Below are 24,159 nucleotides of genomic sequence, written 5' to 3' on the forward strand. Positions count from 1 at the left end.
TGACACGGAACCTGTGAGTGCTGTAGCTGAAATAAGTATTTTCCCTGAAGCTGTTGATGACAAGGCACAAAGCAGGGACTCACCTGAGGTCCGTGCACACAGTGAGACAGTGACTGCATACACCTTCTCAGACAAAACAAAAAGCCAAAAACCCCCTTTTCTTCTTTTCTTTCAGTCAGACCAACGGTCTGTTCCCACAACCAGGTGATGTTCTGTGCTCCCCTGTTCTGTGCTGCTCAGAAAGCCCCTGGCTGTGCCCAGCTGCCAGGCAGGCAGAAAGCAGCAGGGACTCCTGGTTCCTTCACAAGGATAACCCACTGTTAAACACTAACAGGAATTTTCCTGCAAGTAAAAAGTGACATTTTAGATTAAGCTACGTTCACGTTTAACTAAACTACTGTTGTCTATTGGATGACACTGTAACCCAATATTTATCCTCTAGGCAAAGAACTACAACACAAACACTTCTCTGAGTAAATGTAATACACAACATTGCTTTGAAGAGCTTAAGTTGCTCTTGACCTTTGTTTTACAACTGCTGCCATATTCAACAAAAAGAACTCTGAAAAGAAAATCCTGGCATACAGTTTCCTCAGTGGTGTTGCTAGGAAACTCCTTGCAGGTGCAGAAACCATTGCAAGCTTTCTTTTTCTATGGGAAAGGCCATCAAGCATTCAGTAATGACTCTTGTGAATAGTTTGCTGTCTGAAGTCTGCTGTGGGCCCACCGTGCTGCTGCCAATTTGACTATTTGTTCCTGCAGAGCACCAGACTGCTAAGGAGTAAAATACCAAGTGTAATTAAAATTTGTTCATTATCTTTATAGTTATTATCTTGCTGTTGTTGTCTCTATCTGTTCTGCAGCATCAAATCCAGTGCCTCCATTCAGGGAAGGCTGCTTCAGAATAATATTTAAAGCATTAAGCAAAAGCTAGCTTGATACTGAGGGAATTTTAAAAAATCTAAAATCATGTTTGAACACAAGTCTAAAATGTTGCAGAGTCAATAGTGCACACATGCTAACAACATACATATTAGATATAATTCTCTCCTGACTTTGAAATAAAATCTGAAATTGTGAAAGCAAGAATTAGATCGTTGGTAACATTGATAAGGCCCAGGCAGCACCCTACAAGTGTCTATCAAGTTCTTATGAAAAACTTTTAGATTTACTTTGCATAGCTAAATAACTGTTGCACTTCAATTAGTCTCCCAAGTTCACTGGAAATACTTAAAAGCTGCATGCCTTAGATTTGCACATGGAGAAGATTTATCAGTTTGTGCAAGCTGTGATGCAAAATCACCAGAACACCATTCTCATTAAAACTCCTTAGTATCTGTCCTTTTACAGCTCAAACTCCCCTGCAGAATGCCCTGCCCACTTCCCTACTCAACAGAAATCTGATGACAATCACCTTCCTGCTGTCTTCATAGTCTTAGGAGGGCCTTGCTTACACCTTTGTGCAGGGAACTGCCAGCAGTCAAGGAACCCAGCTTCTCCCTTGCCGGTCTAAAGACAGCCTCCTTCCTTCCGCCCTCTGCAGGTTCTGAGAACCACATTAACTAAAGCCAATCTCGGCAGCTGGCCAGGGTTCAGGTATTCTTATCCTTCAGTTTGCTTTGCAAGTCTGCTCAAACTCTGCTCATTACCTACACATAAAACCCGAGAATACCCTTTTTGGAGCATTTATTGATCGCAGTGTGGGAAGTCATCTGTAATATGAGCATTGGGTAACAGAACTCAGCACACAGAAAAGCCTCTGGGTATTCTTGACTAGCACAAAGTGATTTTTGTTCCATCTCTGTAATGTGAGCATTATCATTTTTCACCGAGTTGTTTAACAGTTGCAGAGTTTTTGCATCTTTGCGCTCTTCAGAAAAATTACACACAAGACATGTTTATCTGGGTGAAACCCAGGCTAATTCTGGGGAAGTGAACAGAGAGGCATTTGTTACAACAGCACTCAATTTACTTCTTAAAAGTTCAGGTAAACTGTTTACAGAACAATAAAGGACTAGGAATAAATCCATTCCAGAAAAAAAACCCCAAAACATCTGTTGGGCAGAGAAGACACAGCATGTGGAAATAGAAGATTGATGTTTCTGTTTTGTAGTTGGGAGAATCTATCGTGGAATGGATTATACAAAAGATGCCACAGATCCTGTGCCTCTCTGCATGAGAGCCTTGGCTTGTTTGATGTAATTCACTTTTTGCAGAATTGTACCAGGATGATCATAAGCAAGAGCAGTACTGCTACCAACTGCGAGGCTTCTGCTTTTCTATAGACTAGAGTGCATCATGATCACATTTTATAGCAAAAATCACACGTTATAGTTAAAGAATTTTAAGGAAAAAAATGTTAATAAGAACATCATAGAAAGCTGGGAGCTCTAGCAAAACTTTTTGAACATTAATGATTTTACAAGATGTGATCTTATTAAAGAATAAAAATTCTATGTAAATTATAAAGGCAGTTAAGAATAACATTTTCAATTTTAAGTATATAACATAGAAACTCTATTTTGGCACAAGTACTCTGTACTAATGCTGTACTAAGTCCTGTTTTCAGAAACATCCTTTTACTGAAGCAAAGAGTAAATAGTTCAATTAAATGAAACTGTCAAATCTTGTAATGTGTCTAATCTATTACTGAAACAAACAAAAGCTCTCAGGAACAGCAAACAATATCTGTTCTTTGATTATTTTTTACAACCCTCAGAGAAACAATTCAGTGTCACTTTAAGGCCACCAACACTTGTTCAGTTGACATCAAAGAAGCTACAAACACATGAAAATGTGAGATTTCTGTACCTACTGATTTTTGCCAGGACGGACACTCCCAAATCAGGACATTTAGGCAAAGAGTGCCCTCCATTTCATCACAATTTCTGGTTTTTACAGTCCCAAACTTTCTATGATTAACTTATCCTTACTAAGTTCTTATTAACTTTTTATTCCTTAAAACTTTCAAAGGGTGATGCCATGCAACTTAATAAGAAGTAAACAAAACCAACAAAAGCCAAGCACATTTTCTGCCTTCCCAACAGCACATGAAAGTTTATTTCCAAATGCAAGTGTTACGAATTTTTGGAAATACGACTTCTAAGTGCTTTCTGAGGTTCCTACCCAAGAGCCATCCTGAAATCCTTACTCTAATCTTAGTGCTAATGGCAACCCACAGCCATAATTTCTTTCTCCAGCTATTAAAAAACCCCACAGGCAGATATGGTGAGAACAAAGCAAGATTCAGGAAGAATAGGAAGAGCTCTCTCCTGCAACCTCTGCCCAAGTGCCTGGACAGGAACAAGTCACACGGCAGACACCAACACATTCAGTGTGGTACAGTTGTCCTTAAACTGAGCACAGTGGGTGAGCTTTTGCCATTGAAATGTGTATCTCTGACCTTCAAAGAGATGAACTCCTTCAGCTCTTAGCAAGGCCACTGACACGTCCAGTTGGATGCTCCAGGAGCATCTTGGGAGCAGATTTCAAGCTCCAGAGGTACTGCCTGAACACACTGTCAAGAATGCAGCTCCGAATGCACTGTTCAGGAGAACACAGCCCAAGGTGTCCAGAGATCTGCATTTCACCCACAGCTGGCACAAAAGCCAACAAGCAGAACTGCATAAGCACATCCACCTTTGGGGCATTCACTGAAATACTGGCAGAAAAATTCAACTATGAGCAACAGCACTGCAGATAATTATTTTTCATATCATGTAGCATGCTGATGGCTTTTAAGCCAATTCACGTATGCACTGAACACACAGAGCACAGCTGATAGCAAGGAAGGTCATCTTTAACCATTTCAGCATTTAGTGTCAGGCTTGGTGGTAAAAGACAGATTGATTCAAAACGTTCATTGCAAGGAGATAAAAAAATAACACAAAACTAAACAGGCCAAAGCAAGTTGGAAAACAACCACCACGGAGTCAAACAACAGAACAGGAATAAACAAGCCACTGGCAGTGTCTCTAACTCCTTTAACTGTCCTGAGGTGCTGCCATCCACTGCTATAGTAATTTGACACAAGCACAGCTTTTCTCCTTGGCCTCATCAAAAAAATCCCCTTCACAACCCTGGCATTTTCCCACTAAAACTGTTCTTTTTCTTACTTCCAGCTGTGCCCTCTCTTCTGCAATAAATCTCAGAAATTCAAATAGCTCTTTAACGTCCAAAGCTTTGTTCTAAGCAGCAAGCAGTAATGGGGGTTGGCTACGTACTTACCTCTAGAGTGAAAGACTGACTATAAAAGCATTGGGATGAAGTTGTGCATTCCTGTGCCTGTACAGCTAAAGGTCAGCTCCAACTGCTGCAATATTCCTGCTGCCTCCTTTGCCTGGAAGTGTGCTGTCACATAAAAGGCGGACATGAAAATATGCAATGTAATGCTTGGCAGTAAGATACACCTATGGTCGTGTTTCCCCTCCCCAGAATGAGCCAAAATTCACTTTGCGCATTCCCCGACTTCAGCTCACACATACCCAGCCCAGAGAAGTCACATTCTAGACTTTCAGAGAAGCAGCACACACAGAGCTGTTCGAAGGAGAGCACAGCTCCCTGGAGGGGTTTTCCAGCAAATCCCAGATCAGGGGGACAGAGCTGAGGACAGCTCACTCCCAGCCAACACCTGTCCCCATCTCACCCCATGCAGCAGCAGCTGAGAGCAAAACAGTGGTAGCTTTCCTTGGACCCAGGCCCCTTGCTTGGATGAGGACAGGAGCCACCACCATCACACAACGCAGTGGAACCAAGCAGGCCTCAGATCTTGTTTTAGGACAAATCCCACAGCAGGGAGGTTTTTCATTCAGCTGAGAACAAGACTTTAATGGTATGGTGCCACTACACACCTGACTGGGAACCTGATGGATGTGCACAGTCACTTTTCCTTCCACTCTCCCTAAATGGATATCCAACTTTAGGGATGCCCCCTTTGCTAGAAAATAACTTTCTGCACCCTTTCATTAGGCTGGAATCTATGGTCCACAGGGAAAAACAAAACAAACCAGTTTAGAAATTAAAAGCAGCATCTTTACCACCACAAGAGGTCTCAGAGGAATTGTTTGGACACTGCAGACTAAATAGTACTAGTCTGAACTCGAGGACTTTAGTCTGCAGTTCCCAAAATTGTCTCCATGACTTTAGTGCTATGAAAACACCCTTTCCATGTTTCAGTTTGTCCAAATTTCAGCCAAAATGATGTCACAGGAGACCAACAGTGCAACGAAGCAACTCCTCTGTATTACAGAAGACTCAGTAAATAGTGAGTGTTTTTTCAAAATCCAGTTTAGCAGAACACTTATGGTGAAGATACTGGGTTGTTGAATCCCACAGACCAAGGTGAAGCCTCCAAAGGAAATTATAGAGATGTGCATGTGTCTGTGGGATGTTGAAAATGTAGAACAATTTCAGAGGGAAAGATAAATTATACAGTCTATGAAGCAGCTAAGGAATGGGGGCAAATTCAGCAGAGGGACACCAAGATGGGCAGGCCTGGAACACCTGCCCTGGGAGGCACAGCCGAGGGAATGGCTCTTATGGAACCTGGAGAAGAAACAGCTTTGGAGGGACCTGGCAGCAGCCCCCTGAGAAGATGGAGCCAGGCTCTGCACAGCAGAGCGTGGGACAATGAAACACAACAGGCATCTGCCGCAACAGCAGAGGTTCAGATTTGCTCTCCTGAAAACCTTTTTGCCTTCGAGGACAGCACAGCTGTGGAGCAGTGTGCCCAGGGAGCTTGTGCAGTCTCCAGCCCCAGCAGCTCCCAGGCTGTGACTGAGTAAAGCCCAGAGCAGCCCGGTCTGAGCCCAGAGCTGACCCCCTTTGAGCAGGAGGTAGGACAGGAATGACAAAGTGCAGCAATCCGTGGTCCAGCTGGGGTACCTGTACCTCCCAGAGCCACCCTCGCCCCCACCCTGCTTTCTGTAACCCAGTGCAGGGGCACTTCTGACCTCCAGGGGCTGGGAGGTTTTCTGGGGTAACACCACCTTAGAGAAACAAGGTTACACTGTCCTCACACTGGTAACGAGACCATGGCAAGCAGCGTCCTGTGAGAAAGCAATTGGTTTTCTCTTCACCTGTCAAATAAATAGCTCTGTATTCATAACTTTATTTGCATGGCTGAACTGCAGATGTACAGGCTGGTGCTCTGCACAGCAATGGAGTGGGCCTGTGCTAAAGCAAGAAGGCAGTATAGAAAAAGCTAAAAGTAGCCTTGAAATGAAGTCTCTACTTCTGAAACCATATCAAAGACTACAGCAGAAGCACTACAAACTAATGCAATTTATTTCATTAACTTCATGATATGAACACAAACTGTTGTCTTTTCTGACTGAGACAGAAAAATTTAGGCCTGTTCAAATGACCCTCGTTCTAAAAGAGCATTAAGGCAGTTAAGACCTGCCTTTCATGATTCAAGGTGCAAGATTTCAAAAGACTGAGGATATAGCGCAGCTCAGCCTATTTTCTTAATTTTTTTTTCTCACCCAAAAGACAGAAGCAATAGCTTTTGCTGCTGAAAGTCTTTATCACAGAGAAATACACAATACACACCAAGTTCTTTCCAACTAATCTGCTTAGAGATTATTTTTAAAAAATCAGAGTAAATTAAGTTGAATGGAGCTTATTATAAAAAAAATATATATATACTTCTATTTAGTGGCACTTGCTAAACAGTATGATTAGAGACTACTGCTGGGGTAGTGTGAAAAAATTGCATGCACAAGTGCTTTTACAGATTACACCTTTCAAGTAATTCAATCTGAGCAGATCTGGTAAACTCATCGGGATTCTGAAGAACATCACAGGCCCTGCTACCTTGCTGCTGTGAGTTCAATCAGTAGTTTGAGTATAGCATTTAGGGTTAGTGCAATACACGTTCTACTGAGAAAGGGCTTTTGTAACACAGAATTAACACCTTAGCAAGAATTTTATATGGAAATGCATTAAACGTGTAGGGGTATTATCTGAAGTCAGTGGTAAGGGCTAAATGCCAGCTAAAATTAGGTACTGAACATTATGAGATAACATCAGTTTTACACAATTGTTACACAGAGAGAATTAGATCAAAAGCAAATAATAGCAAGTTAGATAAAAAGCTCCTTCAAAGAGCACAAATGTTTTCCTCCCTTTTTCCTCCTTAAAATATATCAGCAGGATCACCACTGGAACAACTGTGATAATAGGTAAAACCCAATTACAACAGAATATGCAAGTAAGTAAGTTCTGAATCACATACCTTACTGAAAATAACTTTTAAAGTAGTGTTTGACAACAAAACTGTTAGAAACTCAAACTGTTCTTCATGTTTGGCAGCCTATCCACAGCAGTGCAAAATAAAGCACCATTTTAGGTCATCCACTCTTTTCAGGCCTGATAAAAATAAAAAGAGACAGAATTCTAAATAATCCTAACCAGTTCAATGCAAAGCACGACCACATGCTGTGAGTTACATTTCACAGAAGCCAGCACCATTGAAATACAAAATTATTCTCCTTTGACTTGCAAACCTGCATCCCTGTTTGCAAAGCAGGATGAAAGACACGGGAAGAAAGGAACTCCAAAAGAAAGGAATCCCATGAGGCACATCCCCAGCCTCTTGCTGAGCTGCCATCCTCATTAAGGTTGTGTGTTCCTGTGTGTAACTGCAGTGCCTGACAAACAATATCCACTGCAGAGTGGTGACCTTTTGTAGGCCAAACAGAAATCAGCTACTCACAAGGCCTTAGTTTCATCTGTGGCTTCAATAAACGTGCGGCAGAACCGTGCTGATACTGACATTCATTGCTGTGAACAAATTTAAATTACTCAAATGAAAACAAATCTGTCCTAAAAGCTTGCCAGGTAGCTTGGGGACAAGAATTTGTGTCTCATTTTAAGCAACGCTGAGAATTGTTAATAAGCGGGAAATGCTCAAATACCCAGCTATAGATGGACCCCAGGTGTACCAGTGCCAGTGTGGCACTTCAAAACTGTTCCCAAAAACTGGTACAAGCACACAGAGAGGCTGAGCATGAGGACCTCCACAGCCAGGCAGCCAGTGCCTGCTGAGCTCACTAAATAAGTTACACCTGGGAGTCATCACCCGGGAACTAATACAGTTCCCCAAAGCTGTGCCAGCTCTTTGAAAGGTTATTGCAGGCCACAAGTACTGGAGAAGTTTTGCTCCTTACTCCTTAAGCTGTTGCTGAACATTTTCAGGAGATTCAATTCCATCCCTCTCCCATCATGGGGATTCTGTTTGAGTATCAAAGCAGCTTCAGGGACTATCTGCCTATTTTTCAGCTGCTTCTCTTCTCCTTATGTTCTGTGGGAGAGTCACACAAGGAAAAGTGAGGAGTTAGATCTATCAGATTACTCTACAAATGCACAAACAAGAGCACAAAACAATTCCTTGTCTGATCTCATTCCAGTTCATTCAATACCCCCATCAAAAACGTTGACACTTCGCAGAAAAGTGTACTGTCCTTTCAATGTCACTCTTCAACAGGATATTTCCCAGGAGACATACATTTCCAGCCTGCAGCAGAGCCCTCACTGGAAAAAGTGCCCAGCACATTCCCTGTCCACAGTCACAGTCTGCATCCCCATCCCAGCTTCAGCCTAACTGGAAAGGACAGGGCTTTCTTAGCCTTCCTGGTGAATAATTTGCAACTCTGCGACAGAGATGCTGAACCGACAGCAAATTCAGCCTCTAAAGGCTAAGCAAAATTGTTTCTTTCACTTTGGTATTTTCTCTTCTACTCGACAGGAATCACAAAGAAGGAGTCGGGCCGTTCGGGCACATGAAAATGCTGCTGTCACGAGAGAAGGCAGGCTGCAATGGCAGAAACGAGCTGGTGACGACCAAGGACACCAAGCAAGCAGCTACTGGGATGCATTCTCCTGGACTGTCACCCCAGTTTCTCTCTTCAAAGGCTCGGGAGGTCAGTGCGCTCAAATGGAGTATTTGTAATTGTAACTAATCTGAGCTGAGAGCCCCCGCTCCTCTCCCAGCAGCGGCCCTGCGTGCATCCCCCCAGGCTGTACAGGAAAGGTGGGACGGCAGCAGTTTGCCCCTCGTTTGTGAACAATTAACTGAATACCTCAGCTAAGCACGGGAGATGGTCCACAGAGAGATGTCGGCACTCCCACAGAGTTTGCTCAGTTATCAGATCAAGAGTTTTTAAAATTAGCCCCTGCTTCACCCTGTGATGAAAATTTTAATTGCCGTGATTTTCCCCTTTTCATCCCCTCCATCTCCCAAGGAAAATATAAAAGCTCTTACCCGGTGCTGAGTGTACCATTCACCCCATGAGATCCCCATCAGAAGGGACGAGAGAGACATTTTTGGATTTTATCTGGGAATAAACACAGCAGGGCAGTTTGTGTTAGTTACAAGATTTTGGGACTGAATTTTCCCTTTATTTGACTAAACTTCCGCTGACCAGTATGAGTCAAGGTGTAGCCTCTTGTGTAAAGTCAGGCTGTCCAGCGCCCCAGTGTTTCTCTAGAACAAACCTCATTTGAGCTGCTGGGATAAAGAGCAACAAGGATTTGTGGGACCACAGTGTCTTCTGATTACAAACAATAGCCAGGAAGACTCCTTGAGATAAGCAGTGAGGAGGAGTTCTGAGTGCCCAGGGCTTTAAACCCTGCACGCAACAGGGTCTGGGTAATTCTTGACAGAAATGGGACTTGGCAAAATCAACGCTGCGGTGCTGAATGCCCCTTGCTTCTCATCTACTGTCCAGCAAACAAGTGGTTGTGGATTTAAAAGGAAAAACCTCAAATGAGTTGGCTTATTATTCTCATGAGTCTGAAAACTCGTTCCCAACACTTTTTGTGTACCACAACCAAGGATAAAGATACTGCAGGATAAGTGACTCCCATCTCTGACACCCGGTACACCCAGGTATTTGTGAAATTTCACCAGATGCTGCTATTGCTACATATGCAGGAAATGTTTCCTAAGAACCACATTGCTTGGTTCCCAACATCCCAGCCTTTAGTCAGGAAACATTAAAAACCCAAGTGGCTTGAATTTCTCATGATTGCAAACAGTTACATGAGAGCAGGTAGATGAAAAATGCAGTCAAATCTCTCTATGTAAAATACAGACACCAGATCTGATACCAATAGCTTCATTTTTTAAATATGGTAATTTCTTTTAAAAACCCAAACCCCAAGAAAACATTGTCCTTTGCACTGTAGTTGTTAACTTGCTACTTGCTTTTCTAGAACAAAATATATATTAGAAATGGGAGAAAAGTAATCCAGAGTAGAAAACGGCCATAATGATGGCTTTTGAAAGAGAGGACATAGAATATATAATTTAAAATCAGAAAATTACCTAAATAAAGACACTCAAATAGAATTTTTTTTTCAGTTAAGCTTCCAGAAATTCAAGTAAAATAATGAAAACGTCACTTCAACATAATTGTCTGAAAAAGTGAAATTCACAAAGACAAATGAGAGAATTCTAACTTGTAAGAAACCCCTTTGGCTGTTACTGCAGCAAGAGGCAGGATAATAGGGGAAATAATCTAATTAATTTACCGAAGTAACTTACATTTATATTCAACTAGCCATCTTGTGCATCAGAAAAGAGGTTACTGGGAACAAGGAGGTAAAAAAACAATGGAGTCAAGTTCTCTAAATCATCCTCAGGAGACCAGCAATAACATATATTTTTTCACCAGTGATATAAAACTCAACTATAGTAAGAGGCAACCATTCCAAACATAGCTATAGATGTTACTGCTTTTTAGGTAGAGACCAACAAACCACTCTTGTTCCTTGTTACACCTCTCCTGGATTGAGTTAAGAGGTCAGCAGGTTAATTTGTGATTAGGGAAGATGAACTCCAGCTGACATTACCAGATGTTACCAGTTCGGTGAAGTTATCAGAGTGCCCAAGAAATGACTGATGAAGAGAGAAATTTTATAGCCAGAAAATGGGGCTGCAACAGGGAGTGGCTATTCTACACAATTATTGGGAAAGAAGGGTAAATACCAGAAACAGGCAAAAAAAAATTATGTTATTTAAGTTAAGATAGTGTTAAGAAATAATAAAGAGGTTGAGCTGGCTAAAGATAACACAGGGTAGATATCAGATATTTTCCTGTTAAATGTTTTGAAACGTAGCATTAAGAATTCCTCAGTCTTCCAAAAGTTGGCAATTTCTTTTGCTTCAAGAAAAAGTGCAGCTTTGAATTCTTTCTTGAAGAATTGCTAGTTAGCTTCAACAAAAACTTTTGTGACCTAATATCCAGTTCTGCTTGAAATGAAGTAAAATGCACTTCTAGATATAATTGAATTAAGATATATGAATGAATATGAATTAAGAATATGAATTAAGATATGATTCATCCCTAGGCAGAGAAAATTGCAGAGCTACAGTCAGGGAAAAGTAAAAATAAACATCTCCAATTGACAGCTATGAAAATCCCTCCGAAGCTTTGGAAATCCAACTGAGAAGAGATTTGCTTGCTCCTCACCCAGTACCTAGCAGTTACTACTGAGCTGAACAGCTGAACCAGCATCTTTGGTAGCAGCATTCCTGGTTGGATTGTTAATGCTTCCTGTCCTTTAGTCTTGGGCAAGTTAAAGCACAAAGCGCTTCACATCAAGACGTTAAAGCTGATATCTGAGCGGCCAGGAAGCAAGGACTGCACTGCTCAGGTACCACTTACCTGCCTTAGGCTCGACAATTACAACTTGGTGCTCCTATAGTAGCTTCCACAGAGAGTAGTCCTCATTAACTGTAATATATGATTTAGAATAAATTCATGCTCAGGACTAAAAGACACAGTATCGTTTTGAATGCAATCAAGTGATGGGAAAGAGCAATATACACAGGATGAATTCCTGTCTTGAAAGATGGTTATTCTGAAGGATTATTCAGTCTAGAAGATATGCCTTGAACAATAAGATGAATATTCGTCGCCAGAACAAGATATTCGAGGGGATTACTGTATAACAGGATTTCAGTAGAAGCACCACAAGAAAAGAACATGCATGAATATGTGAAAAAGGATAAAAGGAAACAGGAGGACCCCCCCCAGAATCCCGCTAAGTCTGGAAACAGTATAAAAAAGACTCCGTGAAACCAGTACCTTGTGAACTGCTAGGGTACGGTGCTGCATTAGTCCGGCCCGGTTCACCCAGCACCAATCGCCTGGCTCGGTGCTGATTTGCTTGTGGCTTTTCCAAGTTTACTTTGACTACACAGAAAATTGCAAGAACTACAGAGGTCCTGTGGTATTGTCTCCCTCTGCTAAAGGTCAGTCAGACAAGAGCAGCCTTCCGGGATGCTCTGCAGGACACACGGACACAAGCCCCACGGGACCAAAAGAGACTCCAGGATTAATGACCCCTGCGGGCCGAAGTCAGCCCTCCTACAGCAGCTGCGAACAGCAAAGGGATTTACTGACCAAAACCAATGCCTGAGTGAAAACTGAAGGGCTGCGAGGCAGCAGTCAGTACCAGGAGCAGAAATTTAATCTGACCCACCATTGTGATGCTGGTGGGTGTATTCTGCAATCACATTTCAGAGGACTTTTCATGGCAAACTTGCATTAAGAACACTCGATAACCCCCAGCTCTACCTTCTGTGTAGACAAAGCCCTTCCTTGCAGCCTGGTCTCTTTAGACTGCAGAGGTCACTAGAACAGTCAATTGCAGGTAGCAAATGAAAATGATGGATAAACATTCACCAGTATGATGTAGTTAAGATTAATGTGAATTAGATATTTAGGGTAGCAACTTGAATGCATCTGAGTCTGATTTCTCTTTAGATATTTCATCGTGTCCACTTTTATAAATTTTTAGAAAATGTTTAAAGGATCATTTCGTAGGGCTGCCTTTTTTTTATGTGTGTGAACATTTCCAGAGGATGTAGGAGTAAAAGCAGCTGCTGATTTCAGGCAATCATATCGGCACTGGGTCGCAGCGCCTTCCCCGGGGGCAGCCGTCACCCCACCCTCGGTGCCCTCCACCTTTACCTTCTCCAGCAGCAGCACGGTCTGGATCTCTGCCTCAGAGCAATCTGTGCTGACTCAATCCATCCCATCCAGCACAGCTTTTTTTCCAGTGCATGCTGCTTTGCTTAAAACGTCCATGAAGAATGAACCTAATTCAGTCTTCCACTGGTTATGAATGCACCTCACAATTCATTTCACTCTCGGGCTCCAGATAATTGTATGCAGCCACTTCTTCCAGGAAACAAAACACTGGAACGCTGGCACACCTGCTTCCTACCACATTTTTCCTAAATACCGAGGGTCCAGTCTACCTTGCAGTGGACTCAGCAGGTCACCACTGACTGGGCTGCAAACCAGGCTATCAGCAAATCCAGCTTGCCCCAGTGTCCGACTGATGGGGAGGCTGTGCCTTTGGAGAAAGCTGGCCTGGCGATGCTCTGCTTGCTCGCCACTTTTCCACCAGGGATTTCTGCCTGCCAAGATTTACAAGGCCAGTCCACAAGATGCCAGAGGAGGAGTTAACCTGCCCTGACAGTGGTTTGGTGCTTCAGCTGATGAGGCCTCTGATGGCAGCTCAGGCTCCTCTGCTTGACTCAGCCGGCAGCTCCACAAGAGAGGGTGTCACCATCGGGATCACACACGCAGGCAGAAGGCAGATAGGAATAGTCAACATAAAAGCCAATAAATTCGGTGGCACTGGAGGGCTCCAGCACTGGCTCTGTGCCTCTGCCACTGTGGTCAAGCCTTGACCCAGCTCTCCCACCCGTAGCTCCAGGGCAGGGCTCTCTTCCTCCAGAAAATCCCACTCTGGGCTTGAGGAACTCGCCTCTATTTTGCACTAAGATTTCATAGAGACAAAAGACTCCCTCCCCCTTCTCCCCCAGGATCAGGGCTCCTGGCCTGTCTCAGATTACACTTCCACTGGGGAAGGGCTGGCAGAGCAGGCAAAGGAGGCACCAGTGCCGACCACAGGCCAAGCTCTAGCCCAGCCCTGCGCACTGGTTAGTCACTTGCACAGGTTGTTCCTGTTCTGCAGAGCTCTGCATCCTCTCATTCACCCTGCAAAATCCTCACCAGACAAGGTAAGGGCACAGCTTGCTTTAAAACTCAGTGCTCACAGAGGGATCTGGTGTCCAACTCAATGTGCTATTTTCTTGGTTCTTAAATTCCAAGTTGCCTTAGAATAAACTTTTTTTCCAACTGTCTTCATTGAAAATAAGACTTCAAGTGGATTAATCTTCCTTTTCTTTAAAGGGTGAAGTAGGTAACAAAATTAATTAACTGCTCAGAACATCATCTGCACAGCCACCTCTTATCAATCCTACATATTGAGCCATTGCTACCCAAAAGTCACACTGTACAAATTCTGCTTTTGTCAATGGATCACCAGTATTGTACACTGCATGGTCCCCACAAGTCCCCTTTTGTCCTGTCCATCACTACATGCTCAAATCACAAGACTGAAAACGCTGACTGCACATTCTTTACAAACATATTACTGGATCCCATGGATGGTCTGAGAATTTATAGATATGCTGCCATCCATATGTGTCCCAGTACTAAGAGACACTTATTTTTCCTCTCCTTATTATAATGAAAACATCACCCCTCCCCTCAAAGAAAAAAAAAGTTAAAAAAAAAGAGTAGTTCTTAGCTTGATTTCAGGAAGAACAACTAAGACAGAAAAATCAGGTTCAATACTGGTAAGCAGCTGATCTGTATTTTCATGTTTAGTCACATTATATATGGCTTTCTTATACCAGAGGGGATACTTGACAAAGGCAACATTTTCTCTATTTACCCCGAAGTTGCTTCTGCAAACTCTTTCTCAAGACCTCACAACTTGTAACATGAATGTTCTAATAGTTACATTTAATGTTAATGAAGTGTTTAACTCACCTGAATAGTACTTCAACAATACAAGGCATGAGAAGCTGAAAAGGAAAGTTTTTTTATGGGAGCTGTAGACTACCTCTCCTGAAACAGTCAGGAGTCCTTCCAGCTGCTTAAGAGAACTTCCACACCTCTGTTGTCATTGGAGCGTCCAAGCTGAAGTGGAACAAGGCATCTACCCAGCGTGCAGCTGATACCTGGAGGGAAAATTGCCTTCTCTCCTTCAGCCTGTGCTCTGCACACATGCACTGGGCTGTTTTACACCAAAACAGCTTGGTCTGTGAGAAAACTGTGTTCTTGAGATCAGCACTGCAAGGTACTTCTGTCTCCAGCTGCTCATTTCTACAACACATGTGGCAGCAATTTCTGCTTTTTTAGATCTGATCTGCTGGCTACCATCCAGCCTTGCTAAAAAGGGACCAAAAATGAAGGCTGCAATTCTCCAGCTGTCTCTGCCCCTTGCATGATAAAACAGGAATGTAACTGGATGACTCTGTGTCAGGAAAACTAAACAGATTTAAGCAATACAGGGGAAAAAAACCCACTGAAACTCAAACAAATCCTGTATATCATCAAAAAAAGTTGCAATAAAATAATAATGCAAATTAGTACTTGAAAAGTATCTGCTGTAAAGCAGAGTGGGGAGATTTCAGACTGGGATTCCTAGAGGTTTTTCCTCCTCCCCACTCTTCCCCTCTACCCAGCTGCTTGTGATGAAATGTGAACAGTCAACAGCATCCTTGCACCTGTGTCCCTCAGCAGGCTGAGGGGAGAATAGCCTGGGAATCAATTTCCTATCAGAACACCTGGCACTGGGAATCTGTCACCTTGGCTGGAATCCAGCTCAGGAAATTTCTACCAATAAATATCAAACTGCAGCATGCAACAAACAAACCTACCCAGCAGCATTATTCTGCTGTCTTTTTAAAGAATAAAGAGAGCTGAACTAATATTTGACTATATACAACAACTTGCAACATTTTTGGTACTGATTCTTACACCTACTGTGGAGCACCTGATCCAAATCCTCAAACCAGTTAGACTTCACTCCTTAGAGACAAATCTAGCAGGATACAAGAAATCATCAAAAGCAGCATCACATTTTCAAGACAAGTTCAGGTATCAGATAGAAATTCAAAAGCAACATTCCAAAACACAATTACCACCAGACACACAATGCCAGGTGAGATTTGGTGTGTTCCAAAGCTCTGGTTTATACTCTGTGTGGTGATGCTGTGGATTACACAGAGGATGAATAAATAAGGGAAATTGGTTTTACTTGAAAGCAATGCATTTTGTAATTAGAGCTTTTTACTATAACCACTTTTGTGCAATACATCAATGAAACTCAGTATGCAGAAACATAAAAGCTTGTTGGGAAAACGCTGGCAGTTTCAGCTGAGTGAAAGTATCCAGTATTTATGGCATCTTTATTGTCACACTGCATGGCAATATTCAAGTCCCAGCTGAACTTCTGCTTGACCCAATTCTGCTTTCTGAAGATAGCAGAAAGTGTTAAGTGTAGTGACTGTGCCACCTACACATTTAGCTATCTGCTGCTGGCTGTAAGACTCAGTCACTCAAAATGAGTTATTTTATCTTTTATATTTTAAAATATAAACTGCACTGAACAAACGCATTCAAGGTAAGAACCTGACCTGGGTACACAAACAATACAGAAAAGCCAGAGAAAAAACACATTTTGTGCACATTCCGGACAAAATTATCAGTGAAAGTTAACTGTCACGTAAGTCCAAACATATTCACACAGCATATTACTCAGCAGAAAGATGGACTGGAAGCCATTCCTCTCTCTCAAAGCACTTAAACACTGAAAAAGAAGCTCTGTTAAAGGACTAGGCTTTATAATGTTAGATACTGAAAGAACTCAACTGTAAAAGCTGGATCTGTGGAAACCCCCAGACACCAGAGAGAGAATTCCAATCTCTCCTTTGTACACTCAGGGCATTCCAGACTGAGGCAGAGGACACTGGACAAACCAAGAACTGGGAAGTCATTCTGCAATCCAGGAGTCCTCCTGCAGCAGTGCCCGGGCACTGGGTGAGTCAAGAAAACCCTGGGTGTCTTCATCATGGCACAACATGCAGCAGGGCTGGCAGCAGCCCCATTTCCTGCATGCCACCCTCAACACTACAGAAAGCTGGCAAAACTTCACCATGGCCAATTTCTGTGTAGCAATGGAACTACACACTTGTGTCTTCTCACTGTCCTAGCAAAAGCAAAAGGGCCTCAGGAGAGCCTCTGTTAGCCTAGGTCAGTCTGCATGCATGTAGCACTTGGATCTTTCTTCCCAGCCTCATCCACAGACATCCACGGGGCTGAATGTAACTTTGGAAGGGTTAAACTCATTAATTTGCCCTCATTAGACTAAATAGCAAAGGGGAGGGAAATAAGTCTATAAGCAGAGATCATATTCCATTTATGGGCCTGCTGTAGCAGGGCTCTCTCTACAGAACAAAGCAGTCCAAGATTTACTACTTCCTATAGAGCATCTGTGATGATTTAAGGAGTCCAAACAAGTGGGATGCCAAGGCTCACTTTCAGCAGCCTTCTGCCAGTAACTGGGACATAACAAACAACTCAGAAGTGCAAAGACCATAAGGTGGGAAATGTGGACATGAAATACAAAAACTTTGTTCATAAATCAAAAGACAAAAGATTGATTCTGCAAAACTCCCTTACAAAACTCCATACTCCACTCAATTTTCCTTAGAATTAGTTATATTTCTGGGAATAATCCTAAGAAGCTTTAGCTAATAATACACAGCATCAATGTGGGTCATATACAGAACTTTGTGCTGTTTGGCCCAGCAAGTCACAAAGTCTGTAAGAGGTGCCTGTTCTCCCTCAGATTATTTGTGCTTCAGGAGACTGGTCAAGCTCTGTGTAGGCTGTAAAACCTTGGTTTTTTTCCCGTTTTTCTTTGCCCCATTTAATTTCCTTTCCAACATAAATGCAGACTGTACATAATATCTGAAGCACTGTTGCATCAAACCAATATGGAGAAAGATTACAGTCATTCTAACAAATACTCTTTTTCTTAAATATTGTAAAAATCTGTATCACTCTAGCAACTGTCTCACAGGGCCCCTCACTGAAGAACGAGATGAGGAGGCCTGCTTGTTTTAACAACTGCTTTCAGCTAATCAATTTAAGGTAAAAATACCCAAGCAAAATATTTCAGACGTTCCAGTGTGACTAAAATGTTGTTATCTTAAATTCTAGACTTATTTTCTTGTATGTCCACACGTACTGCAGAAATTCAGGGACAAAGTATTTCAGATGCAATTCTTTCAAGTCCATTTACATAAATGGTGCTTAACATTAAACATGCTGTCAACAATCTGTACAAAGGCAAAGGTGAAAAATATAATTTGATTACAAAAGAATTTAACACCATCTGTACACCACAGATAATGCTTTTCATAAGATAAATTTATCACCATCCTCATTCAAGCATTCTGAGAGGTTATCTCCCAATTTCTAAAACATGTATTTTCTGTGTACTTATATACAATTAGTGTTTTTATACTTACTACTCGACTGTGAAGAGTTCAGGTATTATACAATGACTCAAATGAGATGAATGAGGGGGAAGCTTATGCATGTTACTTGAATGAGAGATATTTCACTTGTCTAGCTCCAAAAGAGCCAAGAAAGGTAAGTGATAAAAGCACCAGCTTAGACTCTTTTGAACATAAATTCAGGCATTTTAATGTGTATCTTATTAAAGCTACATGAGTTTCCATGTAGGTTATTCATACATATTATGGCACTTAAGACTTTCCTAACAGGTATTTAGTTACCTAGGACATCTAGGCTAAAAAAGGAAACATCTGCTAAAAGTAACCATTTCTGTAAGAAAACACTTCTGTCCCAACTTTCAAACCCCTTAATTTTCCTGAAAGTTGCACCAAAATACAACTGTTGATATTTCACATTCTTTGAGTAAGTTGCCTTTGACAAGGAAGTCACATGAACTTGTGAGTTTCCATCTCCAGGGATTTGTGGCACAAAGAAAGGCCACCTTACCCATTCTCAACAAACCAAGTTGTGTCCCACTCCTTTGTAATTACAATGTGCAGTACAGTTACTTGTGGATCCATTTTCTTGTTGGACTGAAGTTTTAGCAGTAATTACCCACTTTGGCAGTCCAAATTTAACCCAAGGCAGCTTTTTCTCCATGTAAGGCATTATTTTGACATCTGCTGGCCCAGTATCCATCTTAATATACTGCATTTGTTATTAAAAAGGAGTATATATATTAATCCAAAGATAAGAACAATTTAGTGAAACAAATGACACACATTTAAAACAGGCCCATGTATTTTCATATAAATCTCAGAACTCTACCAGCATTTTGGCAGGTTTCTATTGCTTTCTTAACTCATCCGAACTGCTGTATATTACAAGGCTTTAATACAAGCAGCTTTGGGAGCAAAAGTTGTATTTGGAAGGGAAAAAAAGTTGTGACAAGTGAAAACAAAACAAAAAAAAAAAATCCAAGAAGCTGTTTTTTAAAAAAAACTTTACTTGTAAAATTAAGCAGCATGCTACTTTGTGATTTATATTTGAATTTAAAAAGACTAATTAGACCGAAATAAAGACAAAAACCGAAAAATGTCAAGTCTATAAATAATGAAAATTTTGATTCCACTAGACTTCAATGAAAAACATTTGGTAATTAAATACTTGCTACTGTTTGTTATGTTGATGAACTTTATTAGGGTTAAAACTATAACAAAGTTCATCCTAAACTTTTCGCAATGCAAAATTATTTTCACTCGAGGAGTGTCTCAACTTGAATGCTAAGAATTACAAGCAATCTTCTGGAGCAGACACATTCATAAAACTTTATACATCTTTTGGAACTAAGATATTTATACTACTAAAATCAAACATGCATCACTTCCCATACATTCTGGTATCATGATTTATATTACATTATGTAACACCATTCTTCTAAACAGCAGCAGTTTATCATACGTTTGCTCCATTTTCTTTGGATTTCTGGTCTTTATCTTCGTTCTTCACAATGTCCTTCAAAAGGAAAAAGGGAGAGGATGAGAGGAACTGTAGAAGCTGTATTTCTCCTGCAAACTGTAAAGCAGCATGAGACATAGGCACTGTTTGTATCTTTAAAGTACTATGTGAACTGGTATCCTACTCAGTTTAGTTATCATCAGTTCCAGTATCTTCCTGAAAAACTGGGGGGTAGAAATGCTCTGGAGCTTCTGGGTTTTGCTTAAAACTCATTTTACTGAGATATTCCCACATACTGAAATAGTTGAATTCTGCCTTGAAAAAGTACTCTTGACCAGTCAAACAGAGGAGCAGATTTGGACTGCTGGGGATGGATAAGATCAGGACAGGAAAACATTCAGAAGTTTGAGATCTACATGAATATTTATACCTTTTTAAAAACACCAAAGTTAGGAATATATATTGCAGGTTAAGAAAAAAATGCATTTAATTTGCTACCTTTCAATAATCAAACATTAAGCTTCTTCTCTATATATGTTAAGATGCTCCTGCCCTGAACTCATGTCAAAATTGTTTTCATATTCAAGGGTTTGTTTCAATAAATAGTCTACAGAAGTTTGCGAAAAAAAAATAAAAAAATGGAATTAAACAATTCTAACCTGTTTGAGAACACTCTGTATTTCATCCATAACAGTAGCTAAATTTTTGATTGTCTTATTCAGCTGACCCTCAAATTGCAATTTTTTATCATCTGACGTCTTCAATTTTTCTTGTAGTTGGCCAAGGTCGTTTTTTACTTCTTTTAGCTCCGCAGATAGACTTTTGTTAGAATTCTCCAGTTGTAGTATAGTTTTTTCATCCTCATCTTAGGAAGGGAAGAAATGAAAATGTCAAGTCACTTCCAGTGCTGTGTACTTTGCATTTTAATATTCTTACATTCTTCTTTGCATCTTAATATTCATACAAATATTAATATTTGTATGCAACACTATAACAGTAATTTTTAAAGAACATTAAAAACTGAACTGAATTACCATTTGATAATCTTTAATTCTGACTACATTTGAAGTCTTGCATTCCACTTGAATAAAATTTAGACCACAAATATTACCCAAATTGATTTTTCTACTTAAGAAGTCTCAGTGCCTTGCACCCCTATAAGCTGCCTTCAAAGTAACATCCTACCTGTTTTTTCTTCTAGTAGCTGCAGCTTTTGCTCTATCTCTGCCCGCACCCTTTCACTCTTCTCCAGCTTCTGTAGGAGGCTGCCCACATCCACCATGGCTCCGTTGTACACGATGAGCCCCACGTTCTCCTCCACGGCCTTGCACTCCTGCTTCACCGCGGGCGACGGCAGCAGCAGCCGGTTCCCTGCAGCGGGTCAGCAGTACAACGTCACCCTGGGCACCAGCCTCAGACACTCCTCAGGAGAGCAGAGACCCACATGTGCTGGGCTGTCCTCAGTAACCACAATGTCACCCTGGGCACCAGCCTCAGACACTCCTCAGGAGAGCAGAGACCCACACGTGCTGGTCTGTCCTCAGTAACCACAATGTCACCCTGGGCACCAGCCTCAGACACTCCTCAGGAGAGCAGAGACCCACATGTGCTGGGCTGTCCTCAGTAACCACAATGTCACCCTGGGCACCAGCCTCAGACACTCCTCAGGAGAACAGAGACCCACATGTGCTGGGCTGTCCTCAGTAACCACAATGTCACCCTGGGCACCAGCCTCACACACTCCTCCGGAGAAGAAATACAGACTCAAGGTTGCTGGTCTATCCCTCACACCTCTCTCCTTCCCCTGACCCAAGTTCTCCCTCCTGCCAAAGAGCAGCATTCTCTTTCAAGACATCATTCTATGCCTCTTTCCTGCAGGAATTTGTCTTCAAAACTCAGGCTCCATTCTACTACCTGCAGTTCTGAGGCTTCTGACTTCAAAACTAATAACGTGGGAATGATGTTCATCAATACTGAACATTAACCTCTGTCCTCTTTCCTGTTCCAAGATATTAAGATTTATGCTAGAGTTGCAATATTATGTGTTGGAAGCACAAAAACCCCTGTTACTTTTGAACTGCCAAAGATTTACTTTTCCTAACTGGCTCAATTAGTTTCTGCAAGCAATCAAGTACTTCAGAACTCTCATTATCACACAGAAATAACTCTTTGGAAGTTTATGGGGGAAAAAAAAATACCACCTAACATATCTTCCTGTAGCTCTTCAGACTCCTCTTGGTTTTCTTCATCTTTAGAAGTATCTGTTAGTCTTCTGTAAAAGCAAGATTCTCGAAGCACTACTTTATTAAGCAGCTTCTTGACCTACAACACATGGAAAGAAATAATGGTGTTATTTAATACCCAGACATCCTGTTACCTAAACAAGAACGGTTTAGCTTGGAATACTTAAAAGAAATTGCATAGCTTTTTGAACTTTAAAATACTGGGGCTTAAAATGCAAATGAACTAGGAAAAGAACAAATACAATTTAGAGACAAAAGATACATATACAGTATGGGCATATTGTAAGCTGCAAACTTCACCTTTTCACTCCCAGTCAATTTACAAAACATTAAACTCTTATTTCGTTGTAAATATGAAGTGGCTGTATAAAAATAAGAGATCAGGTATGTAAGTAAAGCCTTTAGAAGCTAAATTACATTTCTCCCACTTAAAGCAGTCCTGTAACATTTGGAAAGTTTTTTAGTAGTATACAAAACCTGAGCACGTGACAGGTGAAGTCCAAGAGTGTACAGGATCTCCTCCATGTCCTTCTCCAGAAGGTATCCACAATGACTTTGATCAAAATAAACAAAAGCCATCAGGAGATCCCTGTTAACAGTTACCATCTGGGTCTTGTCTTTCTCCTACAGAAAATTGATGATGGGCTCATTAGAGAGTTAAAATACCATTCCAAAAATATACCAACTTCTGACTTAACAAAGGTTTTTTCTCTGTTCATTTTATTGTTACTTTAAGTCAAGTAATTAATATTACTAACAACTACCTGCTTAGATCATGTTATTTAAGACTAATTTAACCTATATATGAAAAGTAATCTTTCAGTATTTAGAAGAAATACATCACAATGGATAGAAATAGCTGGTAGACACAATTTCCTTTTGTTTATGCTAGTATGTAAAAAATGGTCATAGAATTAATCTAATTATAAAATAGGAAACATCCCTTCTGCCCTCAATCATTTACTTAACGGCTGTTTTCACAGGGAAAACAGGTCTTATAATAAAAATAAAGCTAAGCTGTAATTAGGACACCTCTAACAAGGTCTATGCAGTCATTAAGGAAGGTGTTAATTACTTTATCTTTAGATGCCCTCTCTTTGCAATGTTTATTTCCCTCTCTTCTGTCCTCCCGTTTGTTCATTTCCTCTTCGTCCCGGTCTGCAAAACAGAAAGAAAATTAAATATACCCACAGCAAACAATTATATAACCATGAACAGAATACACGTTGCCACTATAAAAGTCCACATAAACCCCCAAACATCTGCAATATACCTCCCTGAAAAATAATAAAAAATGCATTTAAGTGAGCCCTGTTAAATTCTGATTTTTCTCTAGTCTTATTTTAACATAAGCCATTTATAATTTTTTCCCTGTGTTTGTTTCACACAAGCTGAAATAAATGCTAACTAGGCCAAAATGAGCGCTGCCAACATCTCCATTTATTTAAGTGGTGTGCAGGAAATTATCACAATTCTCCCTAATGAGGCTTGGCAGAGTCTGCATTCAGCTATGGTTATTCCTATTCAAATTCAGTATTATTTACTCTCAAATATTTCAAATAGTAAAACCCATATACACTATGTAATTAAAACCATGGGTTTATACTCATGTTGAGTGAGAGTTTACTCTTCCTATGACTTAGATTCTCCAAGAAGTTACAGATCACATCACTTACTAGATGTGAATTACAAATGGCAGGTTTTTTGTCTAAAGGTAGGCAGTACAGTAAAACTAGACTGAAAGAGAGAAAGGGATGAGACAACTGCTGCAATGGATTTTGGCTTGCAGCTCTGTACTTTATGTGCAAGCCTTGGGTCAGAGAATCACGTGCCAAGTTCATCTTTAAGCTCACCCTCCTTGTGAGGAAAACTTGGGAAAAACTATGTATTACAACACTTGGCTAATTTTACCAACCGTTTCCTGAGAACCAATCGCTTTCTCCTGCACCTCCATGGCCTGCTGGGTTTTCTCAGCACCTCTTGACTGGGAATGGCACAAGGACAGATTCTGGGAAGCAGCAGCACTTGTACAAAACAGACAAGCCCAGGCCACTCTT

At 41.1% G+C, this 24,159-nt stretch overlaps 1 protein-coding gene across 7 annotated transcripts in view; it reads right to left on the bottom strand.

The window, feature by feature from the left end:
- Positions 1 to 16,445: 16,445 nt before the first annotated feature.
- Positions 16,446 to 24,159, bottom strand: part of CCAR1 (cell division cycle and apoptosis regulator 1) — a 29,015-nt gene continuing 21,301 nt past the window's right edge. For all 7 annotated transcript variants that reach the window (XM_053948625.1, XM_053948628.1, XM_053948626.1 and 4 more), the window contains 6 exons: positions 23,178 to 23,260; positions 22,580 to 22,726; positions 22,061 to 22,181; positions 21,045 to 21,230; positions 20,519 to 20,724; positions 16,446 to 19,916 (listed from right to left, as the gene is read on the bottom strand). In XM_053948625.1, the coding sequence (XP_053804600.1) occupies positions 19,857 to 19,916; positions 20,519 to 20,724; positions 21,045 to 21,230; positions 22,061 to 22,181; positions 22,580 to 22,726; positions 23,178 to 23,260 (803 nt within the window). In that variant the 3' untranslated portion in view covers positions 16,446 to 19,856. The remainder of the gene's footprint in view (positions 19,917 to 20,518; positions 20,725 to 21,044; positions 21,231 to 22,060; positions 22,182 to 22,579; positions 22,727 to 23,177; positions 23,261 to 24,159) is intronic.

This window comes from Vidua chalybeata, chromosome 8 (genome assembly GCF_026979565.1).
Source record: "Vidua chalybeata isolate OUT-0048 chromosome 8, bVidCha1 merged haplotype, whole genome shotgun sequence".
Taxonomy (NCBI): Eukaryota; Metazoa; Chordata; class Aves; order Passeriformes; family Viduidae; genus Vidua; species Vidua chalybeata.